Source organism: Crotalus tigris, unplaced genomic scaffold (assembly GCF_016545835.1).
Source record: "Crotalus tigris isolate CLP2741 ecotype Arizona unplaced genomic scaffold, ASM1654583v1 scf7180000017601.7605149639:7615979, whole genome shotgun sequence".
Classification (NCBI taxonomy): Eukaryota; Metazoa; Chordata; class Lepidosauria; order Squamata; family Viperidae; genus Crotalus; species Crotalus tigris.
The window spans coordinates 3,576,202-3,602,903 of NW_024096505.1; the positions used below are offsets into that span (position 1 = coordinate 3,576,202).

General features: G+C 36.9%; 3 protein-coding genes across 7 annotated transcripts in view; 2 read left to right on the forward strand and 1 right to left on the reverse strand.

The window, feature by feature from the left end:
* Window positions 1-3,649: 3,649 nt before the first annotated feature.
* GET1 (guided entry of tail-anchored proteins factor 1) lies at window positions 3,650-11,198 on the reverse strand. Its single transcript, XM_039369540.1, has 5 exons — window positions 10,984-11,198; window positions 8,919-9,084; window positions 7,248-7,315; window positions 6,417-6,531; window positions 3,650-5,644 (listed from the first exon to the last, which is right to left on the reverse strand). Exons 1-5 carry the CDS (start codon window positions 11,164-11,166, stop codon window positions 5,571-5,573), a joined length of 606 nt encoding a protein of 201 aa, XP_039225474.1. The 5' UTR covers window positions 11,167-11,198; the 3' UTR covers window positions 3,650-5,570.
* HMGN1 (high mobility group nucleosome binding domain 1) lies at window positions 11,181-15,698 on the forward strand. Of its 5 annotated transcripts, none has more exons than XM_039369611.1 (6): window positions 11,181-11,370; window positions 12,231-12,251; window positions 12,335-12,388; window positions 12,472-12,522; window positions 13,728-13,859; window positions 14,739-15,698. In XM_039369611.1, the coding sequence occupies exons 1-6, from the start codon at window positions 11,215-11,217 to the stop codon at window positions 14,784-14,786; spliced, it is 462 nt and encodes a 153-aa protein (XP_039225545.1). In that variant the 5' UTR covers window positions 11,181-11,214; the 3' UTR covers window positions 14,787-15,698. The 5 variants fall into 5 exon arrangements, with proteins under 5 accessions (XP_039225545.1, XP_039225561.1, XP_039225554.1 ...); XM_039369627.1 differs by having other exon boundaries at window positions 13,728-13,851; XM_039369620.1 differs by having other exon boundaries at window positions 12,359-12,388.
* Window positions 15,699-22,553: 6,855 nt separating this feature from the next.
* Window positions 22,554-26,702, forward strand: part of BRWD1 (bromodomain and WD repeat domain containing 1) — a 75,884-nt gene continuing 71,735 nt past the window's right edge. Inside the window, exons 1-5 of the mRNA XM_039369705.1 lie at window positions 22,554-22,906; window positions 23,138-23,196; window positions 23,320-23,349; window positions 23,514-23,573; window positions 25,583-25,733. Coding sequence (XP_039225639.1) covers window positions 22,834-22,906; window positions 23,138-23,196; window positions 23,320-23,349; window positions 23,514-23,573; window positions 25,583-25,733 — 373 coding nt within the window. The 5' untranslated portion in view covers window positions 22,554-22,833. The remainder of the gene's footprint in view (window positions 22,907-23,137; window positions 23,197-23,319; window positions 23,350-23,513; window positions 23,574-25,582; window positions 25,734-26,702) is intronic.

The following is a 26,702-nucleotide window of genomic DNA, read 5'->3' on the forward strand; positions in this document are numbered from 1 at the left end:
GGGAAGAGATCAAGGGGGGGGGGGCTTTGGAGATGAAAGCTGCTTTGGGTGGATGTTTTGGTCTGCAGCATGTGTTTCCCTTTCTCCTCCTGCCTGCTCTGTTTCCTAGTGTGCCTCTGGAAAGTGTGTGCCTCTGGAAAGCCGGGAAGGGGGGGGGGCAAAATGAATCTGCTCCTAGTGTGGAATCAAGAAGCTCCAAGGGGCCTTTTCTTGCAGTTGCTGCAGTAATGCTCCCCATTCTTCCTGCCCTGGCTGCTGCACCAAAAGCAGTTGATTGTTGCTCAGTGGAACCAGCAGTGGGGTGGGAGGAAGGAATGGATTTCCCTTCTGCTGCCTCTGCCTCAGTGGACCTCCTTCCAAAAATCTCTAAGATTCTGGCAGGCACAGCTCCAGAATTGAGCTATGCTGGCTCAAGAATTCTGGGAGTTGAAGTCCACAAGTCATAAAAGAGCCAAGGTTTTCCTTCTGCCTTCTTCAGAGAGAGAAGCTCTGAAGGTCATTAGGATCAATTGTCCTGAAAGGACAGGGGTCCTCTTCCACACACTCAGTGAATTTCAGGTGGAGGTAGAAAAATGGACAGTGGCTAAGGCTGAAGAGGCAAATTGTGTGGGCCACATCACACACATGGACAACAAATGTCTACAAGTATAGCTCCCCTTGAGTATCACCTCAACTAATCCTTATTTTCTCCCACCCCATAAGCATTCCCCCCCCCCCATACACAATCATATTAATTTTTCACAGGTCATGCTTAACCTAATCAGGCAACTTCAAGGGCTCATTTAAAGAAGAGAAAAGGTCAGGTCTCCCTTCAGAGCCATAGGTGGAGCACCCATGCTTCAAAATTTTATTTATTTGTAATTAGAAATAAATATTTCACAATATATAATTACATATTGTTTTTGTATTAATCACTATGCTTTAATTATGTTCAATTTGTAACAATGAAAATACATCCTGCATATCAGATATTTACATTACAATTAATAACAGTAGCAAAATTACAGTTATGAAATAGCAACGGAAATAATTTTATGATTGGGGGTCACCACAACATGAGGAACTGTATTAAAGGGTCATGGCATTAGGAAGGTTGAGAACCATTGTTCTAGACCTTTTTAATTTGGGATTGTTGAAGGAAAAGTCTTCATCATGGTTCAGTCCAAGCCGGGAATAAACAACATGGTGACTGCTTTAGAAAGAAGGTTCCAATTTATTGAAGAGACGAGCCAGACAGAAAGATGGTTCTGGAAGAAAAGAGAGAGAGCACATGTAGGGAGTGGGGTTTTATACCCTCTGGGGCTCTTGAAGTTGTTTCCTCTTCCTGTTTGAGGCTTTGTATTTCCTGTATTATGTATTTTGACCCGAGTCTGAGTATGCCCCTTTGGCATCTGTGGGTTAATCCTATGATGTCCTTTTCTTAGAGTTTGGGTGGGGTATGTAGATTTTAGGTTTGTCTTCTTAATCTTCTAGCTTCAATCTTCCTGAATGGTTTACATCTGCATTTCTACAGAGCTGGTTTCTACTTGGGGGAGGGAGACTTGGGGATATTAAGAAGAAAAACTGGGCATGTTTTTCTGCCTCTTCAAGATTCTTTGAGGAAATATATTTTTCTGCCCTTTTAATATTTCCTTCTCTGGGAGGCTGATTTCCCACGGGATATAAGTCTGGCTGTGGAAATGAAACTGCCTTGTTCCCTCATGCCATGGTGCCTCTATACAAATGAGTTAAAAATCATGTATTTTGAAGCAAAAAGTGTTAATATGAGGCAAACTTATATATTCATTAGAGCTATATATAGCTCAAGATCACATTATTTCTTCCTCCAAATGAGCCACACTTAATAAAGACAGTGCATATAGCCATGTTTCACCCCTTTGTCTATCTATGTATCTTGAATAAAATATAGGAGTGGTTGTGGTTTATCACTCCTGTGATAGCCATAACAATGTAGAAGTGTGGGAACTCAAGGACTGTTCTGATAAGCTTTTCGTAGGTTGAGAGGCTGGAGAGAAACGCCCCGTTTTGTGCTAATTGGGGAATGTGATTTATGACAGTTCTTGCAGGGTGGGAATTGCAATTTGTTACTTTATATCTGGGAGGAGGGAATCTCATTCTTGGGTTCAACTATGTAAGTGCCGATACTTTGTTTCCTAATGAAATGTTCTTTAAGGAAGAAATCTTGCCTTAAGGTTCTTTTAATTGGTTTTATCTATCAGAACCATGATAGAGCAATTGTGGGGACCACAAGGGAGGGAGGTATCTTAACAGATCAGGGGAGGTCTTGGGTGGTCTGAAGCAGGTGCCCTGTCCCCATCACTAGCCCCCCCCATGGTCTTCCCCACCCTGAGATACCTCATGTGCATTTAACGAGCCACACATTCAATTAGTGAATGCGTGGGCAAAAGCAGGGAGTGATGGCATTCAAGGTACGAATCCTCGAGTTACGAATAGCATAGGTAGGCTTCATTACATTCATAACTCGAGGGTTACCTGTACACTATTAAAGCTCTTGTTTCCGTGTAAAATTTAAGTGGGCAAAAGAATGCATTGTAGGGCAATAATTTTTGATCCAAGATACCTGAAATAGGTTTACTTACAATCAAAAATCCGGAACCTATGGCTTCTGTGGAATTGAATTGGGTAAATTTTATGAAGCATTTTATGACATAAAATCATCATAAGACATCTTAGGACATAATGCAACATGTCACAAAATATTTCCTGTCGTCAACTGCTGATCTTTGACCATGCTTTACAGTTCAAAATGCCAATTTTCAAGGCAGATACATCTCTGAATGTCTCCCTGAATTTTTAAGAATTCTTCGAGTGAAGACAGTACATTAAAAGTTCTGTTATTGTTGAAGGCATTGAGGAACCTGGTAAGGTGATATTTCTGAAACAATGACTCAATGGGTTGTGGTTCTCTGATATTAATTAAAATGCTGAATAGGACAAGGGAGTTCTAGGTTCAAGTCCACTTTCATTCACAATATCTTAGGAAACTTTGCTTTAGTGACTATCAATCAAATAACCTGGAGTTTCTATTGTAAAGCAATATTGGAGAGAATATATAAGTCTAGGAGAAAAAGTGAGATATTAATCTAACAAATAAAATAAAGTGTTTATTTATTTATGTTTTCCTAACTTGGATTATAATTTAAATCTATGTTAATATATATTGGGAGAGTTTAGAGAGATACTTTATTAGACAAAGTAAAATGAAACAAAGGATTATGACAATAGATAAGTCTGCAATTGATGTGGAAAGGAGGCTATTAACGGAGATTTAATGACATGTTATCACTTACACAGGTAAAAGGTAACATGCACTTATATATACTTTTTTCTGTGACATTTTAGGAATTGAAAGACAATATAGATGCAGAATAATTATGTAAAATGAATAAAAAGATTGAACATGAAACAAGAGTTCATCTCCCTGAAATATTACCAATGCACAGCATTTCAAATAGGACATTCATGGTTAAAAACCATAAATTATTATAAATATTGAACCCTAAAAATCATAAGGTATACCTTTTGTTTAAGGATTCAAACATAGAGGTATAATGCTTTATTTTATAACTGCTCTGTTACTGTGAACAATGTCTACTCTTCAGAAGAAATACAGAATTTGGCATGTTTCTTGGACCGTTTATTTAAACTGAAGGTGTCATTTTAAGTAATACTAGTCAGAATAATGTTCTTTTGTTACTGTTGTTTAGTCTAACAAATAATGCATATTCCTAAATAGTTAATGTCGAAATAACAGTTACAAAGTGAAGATATCTGCCCAAAGGTAGAAAAAAATATCCAATATGAAAATATAAAAAGGAAGAACAGGAGAGAAAGGCAATGGCTGAACTTATTGAAAGAAAAGTTTGATAAATTAAAGACAGAACCATCATTTCTTCCTACACATCATGTTCAGTCAAAAGAAAACAATTTGGAAGATGTTGCAGTTGACAAACATGAAAACAAAGAAGATAAAGAGGCAAAAGAAGCCGTTTGTGACAAATTAATAACAGTAATACGAAGTCATAGAACACCATCTACATGTAAAAAAATATGTATTTTCAGAGGCCATTGAAAATTTGCATCACGGATATTTTCCACAGGTCCCTTAGGCAACCCAAAGATAGCATGCAGTAGAAGACTGAAGAAATGGAAACAGGGTGAAATAGCTGATTTTATAGGTGATTCAATCACTAATTATGAGCCCCCATTTGTCAAATTTTCCAAAGATGGTCAAAAAGACAGCCCTTCAACTGCTGGTGAAGAAAACAGTCTGAACATACCTCCAGAAAAGAAAAGGCTTCTTTTGGAAAAACTGTTTGATCCAAACCACATTTTAAATAGCAATGGTCGAAATACTAATTTAAGCATGGCGTGTAAGGAAAAAAAAAACTTTGCAGAGTAAAAAACTCTATGATGAGTTTTGATACACAAATGATAGCTTGCAGTGATGATTCCAGTCAAACCCCTAAACATGTTTTTTTCAGAAAATTGTCTTCTTTGACAATTGTTTTTTTTTTACCCCATATCCAGTATTTTTAACTACTGATAGTAGATATGAGTGTAAATATTAGAAGTACTGTGTTTCCTTAAAAGTAAGACCTAGTCTTACTTTCTTTTGGGCTCTGAAGTAAGCACTAGGATTTACTTTCGGGGAGGGCTTACTTTTTGCCGGTACTAGTAGGTAGTGAGCGCGCGGGGGTGGGGTGGGGCCTGTTCATGGGGTGGAGAAGCAACACGGCGGCAAGAGCGTGGTGGTGGACCAGGTATGGTACTGGTGCAGGTGGGACATCTGTCCTTCCCATGCCAGGCCAGCCCCTGCAGCCCCAGAGCGGCCATTCTGGGCAGCGACAGGAAGGGCGCCGAGGTGGAGGAACCGGTATACCAGCACATGGGTCAGATTCCTCTGTCCCCCATCAGCTTTGCTTCATCGCAGAGGCACTGGCAGATCCCCACCCTTACCTTGTGTCTTATATTAAGCCCACCCCCAAAAATCAGCTGGGGCTTACTTTCCAGGGTGGGTTTACTTTCAGGGAAACACGGTAATAGATATTACATACTAGATATTAGTATTTAGAATTAGAATATGTTAGTAGATATTAGATAGTATTAGAATTAGTAATTATTAGATAGAACCATGTGATAGTACATATTAGCATTAGAATTAGTAGATATTAATAGATTTTAGATACTTAGAACAAATATAGCATCACACACAGTAATATTTCATATTCAGCATATATCCTATACATCATCTAACAATGAAAGGAAATAACTATATATCAAGCGAAAGTCATTGATTGTGGTAGAAGTTATATTTCAATAATTGAATATTAAACTATGAAGTGAACAAGAATTAAGGAGTTGCACGTTTTCAAATATTGTAACTTCCATAAGAGTGAAGAAAATTTTAAATAGTTTTTTTTTTATTTTATTTTAAAAGCTGCATCCTTCTAGTCTTTCACATTCTTGAGATTTATCTCCTATCGTAGCAGAATACTGAAAAAATGACAGGAGTTCAAATATTGCTGAAAGTGAGACATGTTTCCTTCTCAATTGAATGGGTATAACATAATGGCAACAACTTTGTTGCAAACCACCAACCAACATGTAATTCCGACACCACCTAAAAAAGATTAAAAGGTATGCTGTAAATATCAAGTATCAGTAGCTCATGCATAGCAAAACTGAGTAAGTAGTTAAATCTGCCCTTGAGAGTTTAGGAAAAAAGAGTAATTATCAGGTGATTACACAGTACAAGTAAAATATAAAATCTGGAAATTTTATGTACATTGGCTATTGCCCAGAATTATCTGCTTTACTGTAATTTTCATTAGAATGAATGGAAATTGCTCAACAAACTGCTTTTAGAACATTAACTTTTCATTTTAAAGAAATATATAACTAGCTCCCAATGAGAAATATTCAGATGCATTAAGGAATAAACCAAATATGATTAATAGGTGAAATACACTACTAATCTTAAATATTTAGCCATAATTATGGCTCTTTAATATGCAAGTTTCCCTTAAATATATGAACTATGGTAGCTTTATCTTGTAGGCATGCTGTTAGATGCAGACAACTGTCCTGGAATCAAAACACAGATTTATTTAGCCCTATATTGTTTATAATAATAGGCAAATGATCATTACATTTGAAACATTTCCAGCTCTATGAAAAATTAATACTGAAAAAATTGTTAACCTGTATGCTTTTATTTGTTAAATATATGCTTTTATTTGTTAAATATATATAGGATCCAGATACAGAGATCTAGATTATGGGGTAAAGTTTCTGAAGAAACTCAAATAGAGTAATGTATTTAAAATCAAGAAAGAAAGAAGTATTAGATTCATACAAAAGAGCAGAAAGTATTTTATATGCAATAGCCTTACCTGCCACTCCTGTTGGAAAAGCTACTAAGCGTTCCAAAGGGGCTAGCCATTTGCTTGGGAGCACAGTAACTGGTTCAGAGTAATATTTCCAAATTAATGATATCATTAAGGCACCCTGAAATAAAAAAGTTATTATTCAGATATGTGTGAAAGGTACAAAGCTGTTACATTTTTTTACTATAGTAACTATATGTTTCTGAAGCCTACTGTTATATAACAATACTATTTTGTGAAAATGATATTTGCATGAATCCAGGTCCCTCTATTTCAGACATGTCAAACTCGCGACATCACATGACGTCGCGAGACATATTGGGACTATTTTGCCATTGCTGGCAATGGGGTGGGCGCGGCTCCTGTATGATGAATCCGGTCTGCGGGCCGGCAGTTTGACACCCCTGCTCTATTTCATATGATACTTTTATTTCAAAAAATATCAGAAACACTATTATTTTTTGCCTCACTCTTGATCTTGCCCTGCTTTGCAAGAAAAGGGACTGAGGCATTCTTCCCCAGCCACATTACTAAACCCAACAGCATATGATTAATTGCTTAAAAGAGAGGCAGGAAAAAGGAAAAATCATATGGCTTAATTCACAAATCTGTCTGATCTGATTGTAAATTGCAATTATTTCAGACAAATGAATGATTCTTTGTATGAAACAGTACCATTCATACACAAAGCTAACACTAACGGCATATGGAAAAAAAGTTCTAATCTTATTTTCTATGTAGTTATTTTTAATTACTAATTAATAATTTTAAGCTACTATATATAGAATTTATTTTTACAACATGTATCTTTAGTGTATATAATTCAAATTTACTTACTTGCAAAATGTAGAACACAATATTTATTACCCACTTTATTTTGGCTAGTTGAGCAGTTCGCGTTTTCACTGTTAATAGAAAATAATAATAATGTGTGATTTATATAAACAGAAGTAATATTTTTATGGCAGATTTTATTTCATTCCCATTTACTTGTTTTTACTTATTTGTATCTATTTTATCTATTTCACTTTTTTTCAAACAATCAAAACAGAAATTTTAAAAAGAACATAGAACACTGTGTGTGTGTATGTGGGGGGGTACGCACAGGCACACACATACACATGTATAGGTAGTCCTTGACTTCAACTATTTGTTAGTGACTGTTCAAAGTTACAACAGCATTGAAAATGGTGACTTATGACCATTTTTCACGCTTACAACTGTTGTAGTACTTCCCATGTTCATGTGATCAAAATTTGGATGCTTGGAAAGTGACTCATATTTATGACAGCTACATGTCCGGGGGCCATGTGATCACTTTTAGCAACCTTCTGATAAGCAAAGTCAATGGGGAAGCCAGATTCACTTAACAACCATGTTACTAACTTAACAGCAGCAATGATTCAATTAACAACTGTGGAAAGAAAGGTCATAAAATGGGGCAAAACTCACTTAACTATCTTGCTTACCAACATAAATTTTAGGCTGAATGGTGGCTGTAAGGCAAGGACTACCTGTATAAATACATATACTATACACACACAAACACACACAGCCCTCTATACCTATATCAGGGGTGTCAAACCCAATATAGGCCTAACCTATATGCATATATATATATATATTGAATATTGGAATTCCAGGTATGGACATTTAAAGTCAATCAGATAAAAATAAAGAGCTCTGGGATGTAAGATAAAAGGCTTTTTTATTAATTGCTGAGCTTTCGTTAACAACCTGTTAATATCATCAGAGCAAAGGGCTAAATGAGAAGGGGGAGTATGTGCGTAAATTTACATAACAGTTTAATAATTTTGAATATTGGAATCCCAGGTATGAACATTTAAAGTCCATCAGATAAAAATAAAGAGCTCTGGGATGTAAGATAAAAGGCTTTTTTTATTAATTGCTGAGCTTTCGTTAACAACCTGTTAACATCATCAAAGCAAACTCCCCCTTCTCATTTAGCCCTTTGCTCTGATGATGTTGACAGGTTGTTAATGAAAGCTCAGCAATTAATAAAAAAGCCTTTTATCTTACATCCCAGAGCTCTTTATTTTTATCTGATTGACTTTATATATATATATATATATATATATATATATATATACACACACACACACACACACACACACACACACACACACACACACACACACACCAAAATCAGATTCTTTCAGAAATCTATGCTGAGTTTTGATAAACTGAAGAATGTGACACGTGAAATAAATTGAATCTTGGCACAAACATATACATATACACACAGAAACTTATAAAAAACCCTTTAAGCAATTTAATTAATTAAATAAAAATGCATTGTTTTTTAAAATAAATCTACAATTAATTTGAATTAAAAGTGCACATATAAGTTTTATTTTCTTTAAAAAGCTGAAGTGTTCACATAAGAAAATATGATGAGCCAGCATATGGCTTAATCCCCAGACAAAATGCATTTTGATATTGCCACATTTTGTTTTGTAACTAAGAAGTCATAAGGTGCTAATGTACCATGTGTCTTAAGCTTATCAGTCATTTTATTAATTTTCCTTTCTAATCGAGCATATCTGGCAAATTCATCCATCATACTAATGGTAGAAAGTTCTTGCTTCATGCTCTGAATATCAGATCGCATTTCAGATTCCTGCTCAGCATCCTTTTGTAGCAACCTAGATATCTGATAAAGAGAAAAAGAAGTCTATTTAAACAATTTCATAATTTTAAATCAGTGTCTAACATATGGTTATTACACAAAATAATCACAACATTCATAAGAAATATTCTTCTGTTCTTGGTCTGCAATGTTTGAAAAAAAATGATTTTATTTTCAGAATTAGAATTTCATCACACTTGAACTGTAAGAGTCTTCCTCCAAACTGAATCAGCTTGTCTAGTAAAATCTGGGAGCAAAGGTTGCTGAGGGCCACATTCTACCTATTGTATTTTTGGAGAGCTATTTACATGGTTCTTCAAGAAAGCACTCAAGAGCAACAGAAAATATACTATCCCAAATGTTGGTACATCAGACAGCTTGTTGTTGCTTTTCTATAGTGTTTCCTGGAAAATAAGACTTACACTGAAAATAAGTCCTACTTAAGACCCCACCCACTCCATAGCACCTGGTTGCACGAGGTAAGGCGAGGCACACGGGTAAAAATCAAGCTAGTGTGGAGATGGAGGGGTGGAACTGCCCCACGCACCCCGCACCCTCTTACCTCAGGACACCTGCAGCCAGGCCTCCTATGCACCAACACCTGCCTTACCTTGCCAGCCCACTTCTTCTGTGACTGCTTGCTGCCGCTTGCACGTGTTCCCCTGGGCTCCGTTTTGCTGGCAGAGACTTTCAGGAAAGGCATCTGCAGCCAAGAAATGATTGACACGCATGGCGCCCCCAGCCTCCATTTCTCTGTCAGAAGCCAAGGCCTCTGATGGCAAAACAGAGGCCGGGGAGTGCTGCATGTGTCAATGCAAAGCTCATTTCTCAACTGCAGAGGCCTTTCCTGAAGGCATTTGCTGTCAAAATGGAGGCTGGGGGCGACATATGCAAGCGGTGGCGAGTGGCTGCAGAAGTGGGCTGGCGAGGCAGATGTCGGGGCCTGGGAGGCTTTAATCCTATTCTGTAAAATATTTTATAAGCCCTTTGGAGCCTTTGCCTACAAACTGAAATGATAATAAATAAAAATTACAGAAGGGCAGAGTCCAAGGAAATGTCAGGAAGACAACTTTCTAACACTAAGAGAAATTCACATGTGGTTCTAATTAGGAGTCATGGATTCCCTTTTGCACTTTTTTTTAATCAAAGCTAGACAATTTAGCCTTGAGGAGTGCCTTAATTTTATTCTTATATAAGGATGGGCTCCATAGCAAAACTAGTTTCCTCAAACTACTATAGGAACATTTAAAAACTTCAAATGATTATTCAGCTTTGATACCAGCATCCACTGGAAATTTCCTTGTGAATCAATTCTATATAGTAAAAACTGTGTGCGTGTGTATAATTTTAACTGGGCAAAACAGTGCATCATAGGGAAACCATTTTTGAACCAAAGTAGCTCAAATAGGCTAGCTTACATAATGTATTCAAAACATGGAACCCATGATTCCTACAAAACTGAAATCTGGCAAATTGTTATAAACCATTTTATGACATAAAATGATCATAAACCATTTTATGACATAATACAAAGTGTCACAAACCATTTCCATTTTTAACTGTGTTATACAGATCAACAGGTTATTTTCAAGATACATCTCCAAATATCTCCCAGAATTCTAAAGAACTTTTCCAGTGAAGGCAGTACATTAGAAGCTCTGTCACTGTTGAAGGCATCTGAGGAATCTGGCAAGCAAACATCTCTGAATGAACATGTGTAGGGAGTATAACTCGCTGTATCCATGCAAGCTAGCAAATCTTGGACTTGCAGCAGGATACTAGGTTGGGAAGTGTTGCCAAGGAAAAAATAAATAAGAAGAAAATAAAATAATTTTTTTATTTCTTCTACTGAGAAATAAAAGAAGAGCGAAAAGTACATCAAATGCGGTCGCCATGGAAACCCGGTGGAGCGATGACACTTACAATGGAAGAACAGGAGGGTAGAAGGATTTTGAGGAGGTTGCATAAGAACACGGAGCTCAGGACGAGAAGCCATGCGCCACCATGCGTTGTCAAATGTTTCGCTTCTACACGTAGTTCAGTCATGTCTTGGGCTAGAGATGTGCAAAGAAAAGGGAGAAAAAGAACCGCGGTTCTCAGAAACATAATTATTCGAGCGGGCAAACACTTGAAGCGGGCGCCCACTTGTCAAAAATGCGCAAGCGCATCTTTGCGGCGCGGCGGTGCCTCACAGAAGCCGTTCAGCAATACTGCGCAGAAGCGGTGGCCATCTGTCACACTTCTACTGTGACGTGTACAAAGTGGGCAGAACCCCGGTTAGATCCGCCTAGAAGCATCCATGTCTCCGAGGTAAGACCAAATTCAAAGGGACAGTTTGCAGATGGGGCCGGCTGTTGAGGTTTATTAGCTGTCCTACAAGTCCGGCGGCCAATAGGAACGAGCGCGTCCAGTCGATAGAGGGCGCGCGCACGCCCACCCTTCTCTCAATCCGGCTGGATCTTGTTGCAGTGCCGCTGGCGCTGCTGGGATGGGGGGGGGAAGGGTGTGTGGAAATCAGTAGGCAAGAGACAGTTTGTGCGCAGCAGTGAGAATCCGGCTCCCGTAGGCTGGAGTAAGAGCTGGCAATCGTTACCGCTCCGGCTGTAAGAACAAGCGCCCACGCTGCCTGACGCTAAGGGCAAAATATAAAGCACAAGAAAAGGCGAGGGCAGCTTACTCAGCCATGCCGAAGAGAAAGGTTGGCGACGGGCGGGCGCACACAATAAAGCGCGTCCAGGACGCACAGTCTCTTCTCTAACTCATCATTACCTCATCTTGCCGTTTCTTTTATGATTGATACATTTTATTTAAAAAATAAGACTGGGAGGGCGTTGTTTTTAAATTGTAATAGTTTTATGTGGCGACTTCGGCGCGAGGCCCAGTATTTCGGTGCTCATGGAGGGAGCCAAGAGGGGGTGGGGGACGTAGCGAGTATTACTGGCCATGAGTTGGCCTCCCTTCGAAGTAGTTCGAAAGTCAGATCGTTCCGAGCGTACTCCCAGCTCCTAAATTTTGCGTGGCCTTTGGCGCAACTCGGCCCCAGCCTAGCGATCCCGATACGGCGGTGGGAAAGGGGGCGTGCGCGCGGCTCTTGGTCTGGTTTCAGTCTGTTACGCGCATGCGATGTCACCTCCCGCGGTTTTTAATACTATTTAACTCTTTCGTTACAGGTGAATCCTGCTGAAGAAGAGGTAAGTGCTGCTTGGCTGGAAGAGTAATAGAAACGGAGGGAAAGGGTTTATGTAGGCAGTACTGAGTAGGCTATTAACTTCAGGATTTTGTTCTTGTTTTGCGACAGCCGAAGAGGCGATCCGCACGATTATCGGCTGTGAGTAGAAATTTTAGTTGACTTACAACTGTAATTTGTGCAAAGAGTGAGGCATAATAAATACGTATTTTTGTTCCTTTCAGAAACCTGCCATCACCAAAGTAGAGGCAAAACCAAAAAAACCCACTTCAAAGGTAAGGATTTGGTTTTTTTGTAAGAAGTTTATTCAGTTACTTGAAATCTGCTTTGGAAACTTGGCTGATAATTTAAAAATATGCATTTTAACGATCATAATCTCTATTATAATTTACCATCTCATGTCTTAGCTTTGTAGAACTTTTCAAATTGTAAAACTATTTTCAACAGAAATGTAATACTATAGTATACAGGTTGTCCCGTCTTACAACCATTTGTTTAGTGATTGTTCAACTGAACTGAAAAAAGTGACATGATACCTATTCACACTTAGAACAGTAACCCCATGGTCACATAATCAGAATTTGGATGCTTTGCAACTGGAATGTATTTGTGCCTGTTGCACTGTCCTGGGGGTAATGTGATTACTATTTGTAACCTTCCCAGCTGGCTTCTGACAAACAAAGTCAATAGGGGAAGCCAGATTTTGCTTAACGACTACATGATTCACTTAACAACTGGCAAAAAAGGTTATAACAGGCAAAACTCACTAACAACTGCCTTGCTTAGCAATGGAAATATGGGCTCAATTTTGGTTGTAAATTGAGGACGACTTGTATGTAGCTACCGTGTTTTTCCCAAAATAAGACCTGATCTTATTTTTTTCCCTCCAAAAGAGGCACCAGGTCTTATTTTCGGGGGGTGTCTTTTCCACTCACCTCATAGTGGCGGCCCCACCCAGCTGAAGGAACAGCTTCATTCTGCAGCTAAGAATAGAGCTCCTGCCTGTATTTTGCAGTCAGAGGCCTTTCCGGAAGGCATCTGCAGCCAAGAACCAAGCTCAGTTCTCAGCTGTAGAGGCCTTCCTGAAAAGCCTCTGATTGCGAAATGCAGGCGAGGGGACCCTACAGAAGAAGTGGGCTGGTGAGGAGAGGCAGATTTTGATTCATGGGAGGCCTGGTAAGTAGGCACGGGGTGCGTGGGGCAGCTCCACCCCCACCCTAGCTTGATTTTTAGGCATATGCCTCTCCACAAAACCAGGGCTTATTTTGGGGGGTAGGGCTTATATTAATCCTACCCCCCAAAATCAAGCTAGGGCTTATTTTCGGGGTAGATCTTACTTTTGGGGAAACGTGGTAACTTACACAGAATAGCTTTATTTGGGTAAATATTGTATACTTTTTTTTTTGCCCAGTGGTTTAGAAGTAAAGTTATCGATGGTTGACAATTGCCTTTATAAATTATCTATTCTGAGTTACTATAGGTTAAGTCTGAGGAAAAGAGAGCTTCAACAAAAGGGAAAAAAGGACTGAAAGAGAAACAAACTGAAGATAATAACAAAGAAGAAATAAAGGATAACTTGCCTGCAGAAAATGGAGAAACAAAAAGTGAGGAGGTAATTCTGTCAAACCTTCATAGATACCTGGAGTTTCTTTTAGTTAATTTGTATGTTTCGAAAAATAGGCTTCACCTCAGTAGAGAGTTGTATGTAGATGCATCTTACCAGACCCTTGCAGCTTGCTGTATGAATTTATGTGAGGACACCTTAAAAATTTAGTGTCATAATACTTACTTAAGGGGTGAAAGGGCAGCAGGAAAGAGGTAGAACAGGGTTCAAAATTTGGGAGATGGCACTGGAATTCAACTTTTATTCTCGATTCAAAAAAATGGGGGCTTGTTCCAGGTTTTGGTAATTTAGTCCTCTGCTGTTTCCTTTTTATTAAGTATCTAATGGAAAAAATAGATTTGACAATGTCCACTGTAAATATTCCTACTTAAGTGCACAGAGAACTAGACAATTTTCAGCCTGAATATTGAGGGCATATAAATCAATTCAACAAATTTCAACCATGTATCATTTTTATATTATGTTTAATTTGAGTATAATAAAGTAAAGTTAATTTTCTAGCTTAATTATTCAGTAATTGCTAGGTTTCCTTAATGAGAGAATAGGATTGCAGAAAATGCAAATGTGATATAATTCACACTATAACTCTTAGTTATGGAACAATATTGTATACCTTAAATAAATTGTTTATATTCATTGTGTTTCATAGTTTATTCCAAATATTTTTCTCTTGAGGATTGAACATGTTAATCTATAATGGCTACACTGAAGCAGAAATTTTAAACTGATTGAAATGATTTAATACATCTTGGCTCACGGTATAAATGTTTTGCTGGCCTATATATCAAATTTGACACGTTTTAAGTGCTTTTAAGTTTGAACTTGGAAATAAGGTATTACCCCTACTAAGTTTTCTCTTTTTTTCAGGACCCAGTATCTGATACACCAGGGGAAAAAGAAGAAAAATCCGAGTAACAGTTTTTGATCAGTGGTTCTCTCACCGCTGCCTTGTATAATCCAGAGGAATATTTTTATCAACTATTTTTAAATGCAAGTTTTTTTTAGTGATTTTAGCAAATACATTTTTAAAATAGGATATCTTCTATATCTCTTTTAATGTAATTGAATGTATATGCCTTGTTTTAATGAAACTAAAAATCATGTACTGGTTATAGGTTTTCTGTACAACCAGTAATTTAATGGAATGTTAGATGAAGGAATATTTTCAAATTTTTACTGCTTTACAGAGCTATCTTTTGGATGTCTGTTTAGAGGCACTAAGCATACATAGGATTGTAGGTTTAACATTCCAGAAGCCCAGGTGGGCAACTTACAGTATATCTTCTATATAGGACTTTAGTTTTAATGAATATAGGATTACTTCTTTAAATTTCTAGCTCTTAATTGAAAACAATGCTTAATATATGCCAGTAGAAAATAAGTTGCTTATTTCTTCTGTAGCCTGAAAGATAGTTTGATGAACTTTTAAGAGAAGCATTGCCTCAAGTAGATTAAGTGCGGGTGGGTGGGGGAATTCACAATTCTTGATTTGATTCCTTGATGGTTGATCTTGCTTTCAAGTTAGTCTATGACAGTTATTTTTTGTAGTACAGCTGTAGTTTATTTTTTCAGGTTTTCTAATACATTGTGAAAGATTGGAGATCTGGGTATGTAGTGTGTGTACTGTACAAATTTTTGATTTAACAAGATATGGCTTGAGATGGCAGTATTTGAGACACTGGTACTTTTCTAATTTGAATATTTTATCTAAGAAATTATGATAACATGGGGTTTACATTCAATTATTGGAAGAAAAAGCTCTATACTTAATGTCTGTGATTCATCCTATGATCTAATAAAATATTGACAATAATTTTAGAATTTCAACTTGACTCTAAATCAGCTTTTATATAATAGTCTACAAAATTCAATTATGTCTTGTTTTAATACAATAATAGGAAAGTGGTAAGAATTATTTTTTCCCCAAGCCTGTAAATTGCTACCAGAAGTTTACTTCTGTTAATGTGAGATCACAAGTGCTTACTGTTACTACTTTTAGTAGTCTTTTTAGTGAATTATGCTGATGATTTTGACTTCTGCAATCTAGCAAGAAGAATGGTAGTGAAAGCTCTATTCTCAATTATAGGAACAGAGTCACCAGACAAATTTAACTTCTAGGAGAAAGACCAGGACAAAGATCTCCTATTCTGCTCTTGGAAGAGAACTCATTAGTCCTGGTTCTGAGTTGACAATTAGAAAACAAAACAAATGGTATTCGTATTCCATTTTTCTTCTCCCCACAATCATTGCCTTTAAAAAAAACATTCTCTTTGATTATTGATTAGTTTACCAAAATCAATTGAAATATGTTTTTTAATTGGTCTCATTGGCTATTCCTAAGTAATTGGAATAATCACAGTTCTCTAAAAAAAAATTGATGAGAAATCTGGGGTTTAAAATACCAGTAAGTGTGGTTTCATAGGATCAAGACATTCATCTTACATTAAGATGCTGATTATTGAATCAATATTTTTAATGCATTTATTTGTATGCTACTTTTATTATTTTTATAAATAACTCAAGGCAGTGAACATATCCAACACACTTTTCTCCTGTTTTCCCCATGAAACAACTCTGAGGTGGGTTGGGTTGAGAAAGTGACTGGCCCACAGTCTCCCAACTGGCTTTAATGGGTAAGGCAGGATTTAAACTCATGGTTTCTCACTTTCTAGCGTGGTGCCTTATATCAGCTAAACCAGGGGTAGGCAACTTTGGCTCTTTTATGACTCGTGGACTTCAACTCCCAGAATTCCTGAGCCAGCATGGCTGTTGAAGTCCATGAGTCATAAAAGAGCCAAGGTTGTCTACCCCTCAGCTAGACCAAACTTATGAAATAACGTTAATGTTTCAATTTAATATATTGGTTTTGTTGACAATGAAAATATAAAAAGAATGAAGGCATATATTCTCTGATAATATGTGCTAATGTTCATTCTTTGTTGATTGATGGTGAGAGATTGTTTCCCAATCACATCAGGTGATGTGCTGCAGGGCTTTATTCTCTTCATTTTCAATATCTATTGTACATGAAACCACTGGGTGAGTCATCTGCCAGTTTGGGGTTTGGTATCATCAGCATGTTGATGATACCCAATTAAGGTACCATTTAAGAATATAGGCAGTTCTAGTCAGGGTGGTATTTTATAAAATTAGGGCGTTCAGGTCTGATCAATATTTCCAGATATCGAGGAAGTTCTTTAGGTATTGTTCCAAGGGTTCCAGTCATGATTGGTACAACAGAGGATTTCTTTTTCCATAAGCATTTGACTTCGATCTGCAAGTATTATGTATTTTTTTCCCAATTGTTTTTTCTCAACCCTGTTATCACCTGGAATAACAACATCAATGATCCAGACTTTCTTTCAACAGCTGTTATATCAGACATGTTACAAGATGCCTCTCTGGATGTAAAAGTTCCATAAGATGTTAATCCACTCATTTCCCCAAAACTCAACTTGATGATCCCAATAGTTTTATTACATTCAAATCCAAACCTAGAAAAATTTTCAATAATTCTGGCAACTCAGTCATAACACTCACTACTTGTAGTCAGTTTGTGAAATTAAATGGTCAATTGTTTTATCCTTTTTACTACAAAGGTGACATTTATTGTTAGATGTTTAATTTTTGCCTTCATACAATTAGTTGGCAAAACCTATTGAGCCACTAAAATAAAACCTTTAATTTATTTAACCCTCTTGATCTTAACTAACTCCGTGTGGGTTTTTTATTGACTTTTCCTTCTAAATCCTTCAAATATTGACCATGCATTGTTTTGTTCTTTCAGTTAGCATATTGGTTTTCAATGCTTTTTTTTTATAATCGGTCTTCATCTTTGTTGTTTTCAAGAGCATTTCTTGAGACTTATTATTATTTCTCCCTCCAAAACAAATACATCCCTATTAACATGGTGGACTTGATGGAACATGGGGAAGATAACACAGTTAACTGAATTGTGTTAAGGAAACTACAACTATTACTGTATATGTTTAGAAATTAATTCCTTATTTATTTAAAAAGGAATTAAAATAGCTTTTAGAGAATATAATGAGTCATAATGTGGTTTCCTTAGTATTATGGTTTAGGTTTATTTTGTTAAAGTAGGCCGTTTGCTTATACTATAAGCTGACTCCTAGTATCTTAGATTTTTCAGCAAGCTATCAATCTTTGCCTTTCCTGGAATTAAATATACATTCTTATCACTGATAGATTTGAGATTTTCCTGTCTTTGCATTTGAAGTTTCCCTCAGTCCTGTCCTATCTATACTTCCCATATCCCTCTCTCCCAGATCACCCTTTCATCTGGAATATAAAAGGGGAGAAAGTACCCTGCATTACAATGCTTTGAATGATGATCTAAGGCCAGTCATTGCAAGATTGTTTTGGAATAGCAGCAGTGGTAGTTAAGAGTAGAATTTTAATCCTGGTGCTTAAATGCATTTTGGTAAAAGAACTTTTCATAGTTTTTTATCAATATTATTGGAATGCAGAGGGCATGAAAAAAGTGTACAAATGTAAAATATAAAATCTCCGAGATTAATATAGCTACATGAATAGGTGGGGAAGTGAAATTTGTTTAGTACAACTTTGTTTATAGCTAAAAATAAAATTAATTTTATGACTAAAATATGTAATACATGGCCAAGTATAGAACATAGAACTCAATATTCTTCAGAAAAATATCATTTATGTGTCGTTATTTGTATTCTTCCATTTCTGTCTAGAGAAAGCATTTTGTTCTGTTGGATAAATCTCTATTTGACCCTGCGGAATTGTCTGACTTTGATTAAGAGGCATGATTTATAACGAGCCAAAATTTATTATGCATGACTTTGGAACCTAAAAATTTAAAAGTCATTAATCTTGTCAATAATGCTACAATGCAACTAAGTCCCATCTGTAAATATCCATTTGTCCTACTTTATTTAATCAAAACGTGATTTTCACTAAAGTTCACATGTGAATATTTTAAGGCTACATGTTTTACAGTTGGGGTATTACAACTGTTTCCATATGAAGCTTCTGTCTGTTGAAATACAGTCACAGAGCATAGCAGCCATACCCAGTTGAATGTTTTATAACAGGGTAGAGCACACACTAATGAAATATAGTTAACATTGCTCAGTTGTAACTCTAAAAGTGCAAAATGCATCCACTCAGCAAATCCACATGCTAGAAAGGTCATGCTCAATATCCTATAAACTAGGCTTCAGCAATATGTGAACTGAGAACTACTAGAGGTACAAGCTAGGTGTTGAAGAGGCAGAGGAACTAGAGATTAAATTACCAACATTTGCTGGATTATAGAGAAAGCAAGGGAGTTCTAGAAAAACATCAATTTCTGCTTCATTGACTTATACTAAAGCCTTTGATTGTGTAGATCCAGCAGATTATGGCACGTTCTTAAAAATATGGGAGTATCAGACCACCATACCTGTCTCGAGACACCTGTATGCAGATCAATAAATAACAGTTAGAACTGGACATAAACAATCGATTTGTTCAAAATAAGGAAAGAGATGTGACAAGGCTGTATATTGTCATCCCGCTAATTTAACTTACATGCATAGTACATCATGCGAAATGCTGGGCTGGATGAATCATCACTTTCGCATAACTAGGCTATAATGTATGGCAGGTTATTTTGGGATTGTTGAAATATGTGATGGCAGGTAATTTTGGTATAAACCAGTTTATTAGAAATGAGACAACTTGAATAAGTGTCGCACCATCAGAACAGTTCCTGGACTTCCGGTTCCAGATCGCGGCGCAGCTGTGCGAGGAGACTGCTCTCCTCGCCAGCTGATTCTCCGCTGCCAGTAGACCCTTAATCGGGTCGAAAAGCCACCTTGGAAGGGCGGCTACCAGTGAGGAGGTCCTCGTTGTCCTTGGGAGAGTGGCAGCTTCTTCCAAGGACCGAGATTACTCCTTTGGGCCGACGGAAAGAGTGGCCAGTAAAATGGCCGCTCACCTAGCCGCTGAAACCAGAAGTCAGAAGAACATCTAAGCACAGGAACCACAGTGGCTGAGCCGGGTGAGACTTTTTTTTCTTCCTCTCTTGGTTCTCCTGTGTGTGTGTGTGTGTGTGTGTGTGTGTGTGCGCCTGCAAAAAGCACTTTTGAAATCATTTCCCTGCTCTGAGAAGGTGGCGTTAGTGAGTGTGGGAAAAAGAAGCTTATGGATTGAATTAATTTAAACTGACTTTTTTTCTCTCTATTTTTACTTTATTTTTTATTCACTTTGGGGTTTTGGAAAATCTTTTTAATATTGAATATTATTTACTATTGGATTTTGTCTACATCTGAAGAATTCTATTTTTTCTACGTTTTCTGATCTTGTTAATGATATTTCTGGTGTCTGGGAGGAGATTTTATATTTTACTGAGGATAAAGTTAAAGTTGCACCTGTGGATAAAGTTAAAGTTGCACTATTTCTTTTTCTGTTGGTGAGATTGGCTTTGACCTTCAGACTACCATAAAAAGGAAAAGACAAAGAAATTCAACAGCTGTATTTGTGGGGGTGGATACTGATTTCAGTGGTTCTCAACCTGTGGGTCGGGACCCCATTTGGGGTCGAACAACCATTTCATGGGGATCGTCAAACAAGGCTGTCTGCCATTTTTCCCCCTTCTCTTTGGCCACGCCCCTGGTACCCAGTGATGTATAAGTGGTTGGGGGTCACCACAACATGGGGAACTGTATTATGGGGTCGCGGCATTAGAAAGGTTGAGAACCACTGGATTAAATGTTCTTTGAACACAGCCTCTACTAAAGATACAGATTGTTTCTAACTTTCCTTGAAATGGAGAAATCTAATGTTCAACTTGACTATAAACTTATACTGGAAAAACTTTATGAAGCTACTGACCAAATACGTTTCCAAATAAAAGAGTGTACTATGGCAATAGAAAACAGACATTTTGCTTTGAACTTACAAACTGACCCCCAGACTACATCTGAGTATTTTATAGATTAAAAAACAACAGAAGCAGAATCAACTAAGATCAAAGAAGATTCTACCTTATTTTATATGCTTGCTGATGAGATCTCCGAGGAACCAAAAAGAACTGTAACTGAACCACTTACAACTTTAAAATTAACAGAAATGAACAGATAAGCTCAACTAACTGAAAACTATGGCAGCTTGGATAAGCATCTATTAACTACAAAATTGGACATAGGTGAGCCTGTTATTCAACAGTTTCAAATGTGGAGACTTGACTTTTTAAAACAGCAAGGGATTACTTACAAACGAGCTAGGTCTTTAAAACAGAAAAGGAGACGCTCTTGTTTGATTCAAAGGATACTACAAGGCATTATTCAGTGATATAGAGGCGGTGTTATGGAAACCTGTTTGGCATAAAAGGAAACCTAGAATAAGATTTACGAGTTTTGATCTAAGGCTCTATATATTGGATTTTAAGGCTTACTAGATATGGATTGATTTATGGCTTAAGATGGTTAAATAAGATGTTAGATTGAATAAAAATTAATTTAAGATTTGAATTTAATAAGATGTTTGTCTATATATTAATAGGTTTGTTGTGGTAATAGTAATTTTGGGAGGAGGTTAAAGGAGTTTGACACAGATATTGAGGGAGTGATAGTTTTTTTTCTTTTTCTCTTTTCTTTTTTGAATTAATATTTTTACTATTAATAGTACCATTACTATTTTGTAATGGAAGAAGAATAAGAAAAAAAAGATGATATTAACAAATGTTTATTGATTATGTTATGGAAAAAGGGAATGGGGAGACACCCGAAGTGTTAATTATGTATTTAGAGTAACAATATGGAAGATAGTAACTGAAATAGTAAAGCTTTATACAGGATTTGGACCTATTTAGATGAAATGTTACTGATTAAGAAAAAAAAGGAATGTTATTAATAAATGAATATTGATTGTGTTAATGGGGAAAAAAAGGTATGGAGAGACATTTGAAGTGTTAATTATGTATTTATGTTACCAATATGGAATATAGCAATTGAAGTAGTAAAGCTTAATATAGGATTTGGATTTATTTAGATGAAATCTTTTTGATGACTGTTTTGACTGACTTAGTTGTACTGAAATATATTAACTTGAATATAATATACTACTAAAGGGAATAGAGAGGAGTGCATTTTTTTTAAATGACTTAATTTGATCTTTACGAGTATGATTTTGTATTTGGACAATTGATTGCCCTGCCATCACAGTGATTCTTAAGCACTGTTTTGTAAAATGAAAAAACTAATAAAACTTGGTTTTTTTTTTTAAAAAAAGAACAGTTCCTGCATTGCTGGAAATAAAGCTATACATAACAAAGCTTATTTCCAAATGTTTTCAATACGCATCTCAAACGTTTAAATGCGTTTTATTACCACTATCTCCCTTCCCGAGCCACAATGAGTTTCACCACCAATTCATTTTACAATTCGTTTTGCTCTCTCCCTTCCTCTTTGAAGTGGTTTACTGTGGTGCAACCAACTATATCTCCTTCCGGGTTTAGGCCACACGCGTTCATTAATTTTCAGTTTGTCCCTTTATGCAAAGTAGATCATCCCACTACACCCTGTAAGCAAAGAAAAGCCAATCAATCCCGGATAGGATTGTTATCTTTCTAAGGCAACGTTTTCATTTGTTGCAGAAGATGGACTACTTTTCTCAGCTCCCTCCTGCTATCCCCGTCAGTCTTCCCCGCCTCTCCTTGGTCAGCTGATGTCACAATCGTGTGCAGTTTCTCAGCAATAATGGCAGCAACGGGGCTGGAACAGATGAATCCGAGACGCAGCGGCTAGGGTGGCGCGCGCAGGAAAGCGCGCGCGTGCCCGCCGGATCGCTGTCTCTCCTTAGATATACATAGACATAAGAACTGAGGGGGAGGGGAGCGCTAGCAGGTTTATGTCGAGCCAGGCCTGGGCCGCAGCGCCAGACAGCACTGAATTTTAATCTCGATTTGGCGACAGCGGCCGCTACGGAAATGGCCGAATTGTCGAAGGCCTCCAATTCTGCCTTGGCCGCTGGCGGTCTCTCTGTGTCGCTGATTGAATCAGGTAAAATAACTAGTGAGCGCCGTCGCGAAAGGGGACGGGGAAATAAATCTGCGAGGCGGACGAACCCAACGTCTCAGTTCCCTGCACCTCCAACGCCGCCATCTTATACTCGTGCTCCTGATTATGAATTACAGTCACCTAAGGGGATCTCCCACCCCCTCCCCTCTCTCACCCTCCTCCGACTGAGCTCAGCTCTGAATTCATCTCTCTCTCTCTCTCTCTCCCCCGCAGAACTGTATTTCCTCATAGCTCGCTTCTTGGGCGCTGGGCCTTGTAGAAAAGCAGCCGAGGTGAGTTCTAAATCGGCGCCCTACTTCTCGGCTACCCCCAATAAAAATTAAGAGTGGCCCCCTTGATTTGGCCAGCAGCCGCGTTTTTTGATTTTAAAGATGTGGTTCTTCCTTTCCCTACAGGTACTGGTGCAAGAACTGGAACAATACCAGGTCTGCTTCACTTTTTAAAATTCTATTTTTCTTTCGTGACCCTCAACTTTTGCTCATAGTTCTTGATTTTATTTATAGACATGTCCTTTTAAAGATATTAGTGCAGGCATCCATCATAACTTTAACGTCTTTTTCATGTCCCCCTTTTTCCCTTTGAACTTTAGTTGCTTCCTAAACGATTGGATTGGGAAGGAAAAGAGCATTACAGACGTTATGAAGACCTGGTGAGATATAGTTAGTTTAGAAATGAACTATAAAAGGACATTTATTAAGAAAACCATTACTCTATTAATCATCCTACTTTGATGTGTTATATTGCTAGACAACAAAAACCATAAAGGGACTGCAAACTGAAAATGTCATCACAAAGGAGATGGAATTTGTGAGACTCGCACAGTGGATGAGTTGTGAAAAAATATCCTTGATGCTTTTGCCTCTCTGTCTTTCAAAATGAGAAAATATGAAAAGAGACTTTTTTCCTGATTTGTTCAGAAATTTCTTAAATAATTTTAGTTTAACAGGGATTACTATTGCAAAAACAAATTTATTGTTTTTCTTTGAAGACATTTTGCTTCTCATCCAAGAAGCTTCTTCAGCTCTGATTGGATGGTGGGGAATGAATCGTCATTGCTAAAGAAGCTTCTTGGATGAGAAGTGAAATGTCTTCAAAGAAAAACAAAGTCCAGTTGCCTCCTGGAAAAGCACCTTTGGGACAACCATGATCTGGATGACTGAGAATCTCCATAGACCAGCGGTAGGCAACCTTGGTTCTTTTATGACTCGTGGACTTCAACTCCCAGACCCACGAGTCATAAAAGAGCCAAGGTTGCCTATCCCTGCATAGACATTTAGGGATTGTTATTATTTATGGTTAATTTAAATTTCTTCACTTTTGAAGATGTATTTATTTTCACTCATAACCTGGATCATTTTGTATTTTGTACTGAAGAAGTTGATCTTTGTTTCTTTGTTTTTAAAAAAGTGCTGCTTAGTAGTCTTGCTGAATATTTGTGCACTGATTTTAGAGCTTTCAGGGAGAAAGGGATTCTTACTTAGTGAGTTGTTTGGAGCCTAAGATCCTTATCATTTTCTATCTCTCCATTTCTTTCCTCCAAATGATACACAGTTTAAATATTAAATTCTCCTACACAGTATATTCTCTTATGAAATCCATGTTTTTAAAGGAAATGCCACTGATTGTATTGAGCATTCATGTAATATATTGAGGCTAATACAGTTATTGTATGCTGTGGTTTAGCGATGGTTTCATTTTTTTTCTTGAAGTTATGAGACTTTTTAAAAATGATGAAACTTTAAAAATATTAGAATTTAAAGATTTTTTTGTCTTTATAGGATTTCCAATGAAAAATACAGTACATAAAAACTGAACTGTCAGGTTTTAGTAATTTATAATTAGAAATATCAAATAAATAATTGCGCTACATTAATGTAATAGCTTCTTAATTCTGAATTTTCTTCTTGTATCTCCCTCTGACATTATTCTAGTAGATAAATGTTTCTAGAATAATCAATTCAGTAGTTGATCACAAAAGATTCTCTTGAGATTAGGTATTTTACACTTAAATTATTTCAAAACCAGATCAGTATACTTAACTTCATGTTGATATGAAAAGCAAAATAAGATGCACATTGCAGCAGTGCCAGATCAGGAAAACATGGTAGTGCCAGATCAGGAAAACATTCATATGAAGTAAAAATTATGAAATTGAAAAGTTTTTAAAAATAAAATAGTTTTGGTCAGAAAGGTATTAAAAGAAGTGATGACAGAGATTTAATAGATAGGGTGGCACAGCAAAAAAAAAGTTTTCTGCCCTTGAAGAGTTATCCCTCTGGGATGTTTCAGATTTAGGGCAAATTATAGAGGTATGATTGGTCTTGATTTTATGTAGATATGATTGTGAAAAACAGCCATTGTTGGCTTTTGGTATTATGTTACTATTATGTATTCTGAGTATTTCTGATAGAAGGCAATTAACTGTGTAATTAATTTGAAGTTATTTTATTATAGGCAATCTAATTTAAAGTATCTTTTGGGGAGAGGGTGAAATAATGTAAATAGTGAAATGGTGTTGCTTTTTTAAAAGGCTAAAATATGTGGTGTCAAGTGTTTCCAATAAGGGATAAATAATTGTTTCTAAAATATTTAGATTATATAAACAATATCCTAATTGAGTTATATTAACTTTAATTTTTAATCTTGTTTTCATGGTAGGTATTATCTAACAAACATGTCGCTCCAGATCATTTGTTACAAATTTGCAAGCGAATTGGTCCTATACTGGATAAGGAGATTCCACCCAGCATTCCAAGAGTGAATTCATTGTTGGGTGCTGGGAAACAGTCCCTGCTGCGAACAGCAAAAGGTATATTAAGATTTTTATATAATGCATTCTTCATTAAATTCTAATCAAATATGTCTGAGCTTAGTATATGCAAAAGTACACATCTTAGTTTTCAAAATTAGGATGAATGTCCTTACCAATTTAATCAAAACTATTAGTGTTACACAGCTTGAAGTGTTACACTTCTGAAGATACAGTACATTTCTTTATAACATTTCATAATGTTGAAGCATAGAAAAAGTGACAGACCATATAGCCACAGAGTTCTCTAAGTTGTTGCAATAGTTACTTGTTATAATGCTTTTTGAAAAGTAATTTGTGTTTATTTTTAATATATGCTTATTTAATATATACTTACTTATTTTTTAATATATAGTCTTAGCTTAACAAACTGTAAAGACATTCCACATAGAGCAGGGGTGTCAAACTCGCAACGTCATGTGACATGACGTATCGCAACTTTTTCCATTGCTGGCAATGGGGTGGTGGGGTTTTGCTATGATGCATCCAGCCCGCGGGCCAGCTGTTTGACACCATGACATAGAATTTTTCAGTTTCTTAACTGCTTCTCTCCTGCTGTTGGTGATTCACACAAGTGTTCCTTATCCTAACTTGAATAACCTCTCTCCTTTAGAGGTTATCTTCTTGGCTTGTTTTTAGCTTAGAGAGAAGACTGAGCAGAAAGGGTACAATAACTTTTTTCCCAGAGCTTCTTGGAATTCTAGCACCAGTCATTGCTGATATCTGGTTATCTTTCCAAATGCTGGTATTTTTCACCAGCCCCTCTACTTTTCATCTATCTTTTAATCTTTTTTGTTACTTTTTAGTCCTTGTCCATAGTATGTCCAGTCTACACAGCCCAAGGACAACAGCAGAAATATCCAGCGTACACCAATGACCTCCTTCATTGACTAACACTTTTGCGCTTTTATGTATTTCCATCAAAAAGCAGATCCATCTTTTCACGTCTTAATTAGGGAGGAAGTCTGC

Coding starts and splice junctions, on each gene's coding strand:
- GET1 (XM_039369540.1), bottom strand. CDS start 11,166: ATGTTTCTGAGAACCGCGGTTCTTTTTCTCCCTTTTCTTTGCACATCT. Junction 9,085..10,983: donor TACCCTCCTGTTCTTCCATT/GTAAGTGTCATC, acceptor TCTCTTTATCAG/ATATCTAGGTTGCTACAAAA. Junction 6,532..7,247: donor TTGTGTTCTACATTTTGCAA/GTAAGTAAATTT, acceptor TTTTTATTTCAG/GGTGCCTTAATGATATCATT.
- HMGN1 (XM_039369611.1), top strand. CDS start 11,215: ATGCGCAAGCGCATCTTTGCGGCGCGGCGGTGCCTCACAGAAGCCGTT. Junction 12,389..12,471: donor GATCCGCACGATTATCGGCT/GTGAGTAGAAAT, acceptor TGTTCCTTTCAG/AAACCTGCCATCACCAAAGT. Junction 12,523..13,727: donor CAAAAAAACCCACTTCAAAG/GTAAGGATTTGG, acceptor GAGTTACTATAG/GTTAAGTCTGAGGAAAAGAG.